The 2,500-nt window shown below is 32.8% G+C and overlaps 1 protein-coding gene across 1 annotated transcript in view; it reads left to right on the top strand.

Annotated features, from left to right (window-relative positions):
- Nucleotides 1–2,500, top strand: part of Ndae1 (Na[+]-driven anion exchanger 1) — a gene marked incomplete in the record, with an annotated part of 70,744 nt that overhangs the window by 67,001 nt on the left and 1,243 nt on the right. The window contains 1 exon segment of the mRNA XM_070129075.1: nt 478–2,500. This exon segment is cut by the window's right edge and continues 1,243 nt beyond it. Within this exon segment, the coding sequence (XP_069985176.1) occupies nt 478–537 (60 nt within the window).

Below are 2,500 nucleotides of genomic sequence, written 5' to 3' on the forward strand. Positions count from 1 at the left end.
TTTTTCATTATCATTGCCATTTTCTTTCTTTTTTTCTTTAAGAAACTGCATTGCTTTCCATATTTATATTTGTATTTGCATAAAATATTAATACCAAAGCTTGTTAGGGATTTTTAAAATTGCTTGCCAATTGTCTCTTCTTGCCATCCCTGTTTGGCTCCAGGTTATTGTCTCAACTTATGATAATAATGTTTTAGTCACAAATTTGTTGAAAAACTGAATGGGAAGAATTCCAGATCTGAGGAAACCAAAACACACTTGAAATTATGTAGCCTTTGAATGACCCCCCAAAAAATCTTTCTTGTATATGATTTCTCCTTTTTGCAGTATAACTGTTGCTTTGTTATATTGTTTTATTTGTTTAGTTGCTCTGTATCTTTTGTTAAAACAGCTTTAACAGATAATCCACTTAATATACATGAAAGGTCTTCAGAACTAAAGGGGACATTCTAATGGAAATTTTACTTCTCTTGACAGATAGAAGGGCCTCGCCTGCAGAAGAAAGGGTCCATTGTGAGTGCAGAGACTTCAGTGTAATCCTAGGTAGTCTGCAGAATAAAAGAGAAAGCTTTCCTAAGTACACTTTTCAGATGTGCTTACTTAATGGATTGATTGTAACATGAGTGCTCTAGTGTTACTTATGATGGAATACTACTGGATAAATCTTGCTCTGGGAAGAACCAAAAAGATGATATATAACTTTCATTTGATCTGTTTTTAATACAATGAAATTTGATCCATATGTGAATTATTTTTTAAAGGTGTAAGGCATAAATAGGAGTCATTGTAAAATTCCAGTTCCCTTTATCCAGTAGGATGTCTAAATAATGTGGAATGCATTAGGAGTCAGTTGATGGTGAGAATCAATGATAGTGTTGTTGTTTTCTGGTAATGATAGAAACTCATTCCTAATATGTAATTAAAAGCAATGGTTCTCAGACACTTTATTAAATGACAACTCTTTCCTCACAAAAAAATTACCTTCGAGAAAACATACATGTCTACAGCTTTATTCCCACTTTTGCAATGAGATACCAAAGAAGTATACTATAATGCAAAGTCATCATCCAAACATTTGCAGTTGGTAAAAATATATCAGTAAAAATACACCTTTTCACCATGGAAAATAATAGCTTAGTAATGAAGAAAAAAAAGGATTAATTTAGCTTTATAACATATGTTACTTAAAATGCTAGTTATTTAGGAATGTATGAGGATACTAGATGGACCCATAACAAAGAAAATACTTTCAGAATGTTTACCTACCACAAACTAAACAAAATTCATATTATCCATCATTATGAAATTTCTTAATACTACCATTTGTACATGACAAACAAGTCATCAACCAAAGGGTATATACTATTTAAAACTTTCTCTTCATGTATGATTGTGAGATGTTACAATAGTTCTGTTTTGTAAAGACTTGTACTGTACATAACTTAAGTGTATAGGAACAAAGGCAATCATAAGAATCCGTCAGCTGGTGTTTTGGATGGACTACAGATGTTGTGGCTGTCCAAAAGAAAAAAAGTATAAAATGTTATGATCTATTCAATCCTTCACAAGTAAGAAGTAATGAGGTGTAAAGTTGTACCAGAACATTTGTTGCGTTTAACTTATCCATAAAACACCAACGTAGTTTTAAGATGATCAGAACCTTATTTGATTTTGGGAGTGCATTAGATGAAACAGGGCATATTGTACATTGGGAATGTATTTTGCAGCAGAACAGTTCATGTAAAAAGATATATTCTAAAAAGATGATCTAATAACAAGCCTTCAAAACTAGAGTTACCACCAAACTTGCTTGTAAATATAACATACTATATTTTCTCACATAGTAGAACATTGTGTATAAAGCTACAAACAACCATCCAATTAGACACTTAAGTGAACTTCATAAATTAGGTTCTTTGGGCAAGCAGGCTCAATTCCTGTTTTTGGGTATTTCTTGTATGATTAAAGTGAAAATCCATATTGGTGCACAAGGAAAGCAAGCATCTACAGACACAGTTAGGCCAAGGTGCTATTAGGGATCCCACAGGGGAGGGGAAGTGTGCTTGGAATTTCAAAACCTATTTTGAAGCTCCGTTAAAGATTCTGGAAAGGCTACTGTTATTCATTACAGCTAGAGAGTCGCTGACTTCGACAGACATGTTTTATGTCAGGTACATATACTTGAGATTAAATAAGACTGTACGTGTTACTGGCTGTTAAATCTGATGCATCCCCTTGTTGAGGTTTCTAAATATGGTTGACAGTGTGTGAAACATCATTTTATTTTGGAACTACATAAAAAGCTTGTTCCCAAATGAAGCTTCAATCAGCCTTTGTAGAATACAGACAATATTTTATTTGAGTGAATTTATTGTCCTTATATAATCTTAGGGCACTGAAAGGTTATTCCTGCCATTCAGAATGCATTACTCTAGATCATATAAACCATTCTAACTTGAACCAAGTTTCTTAGATGTGAATGTTGGGAATAACCAAATAT

This window comes from Penaeus vannamei, chromosome 13 (genome assembly GCF_042767895.1).
Source record: "Penaeus vannamei isolate JL-2024 chromosome 13, ASM4276789v1, whole genome shotgun sequence".
Classification (NCBI taxonomy): domain Eukaryota; kingdom Metazoa; phylum Arthropoda; class Malacostraca; order Decapoda; family Penaeidae; genus Penaeus; species Penaeus vannamei.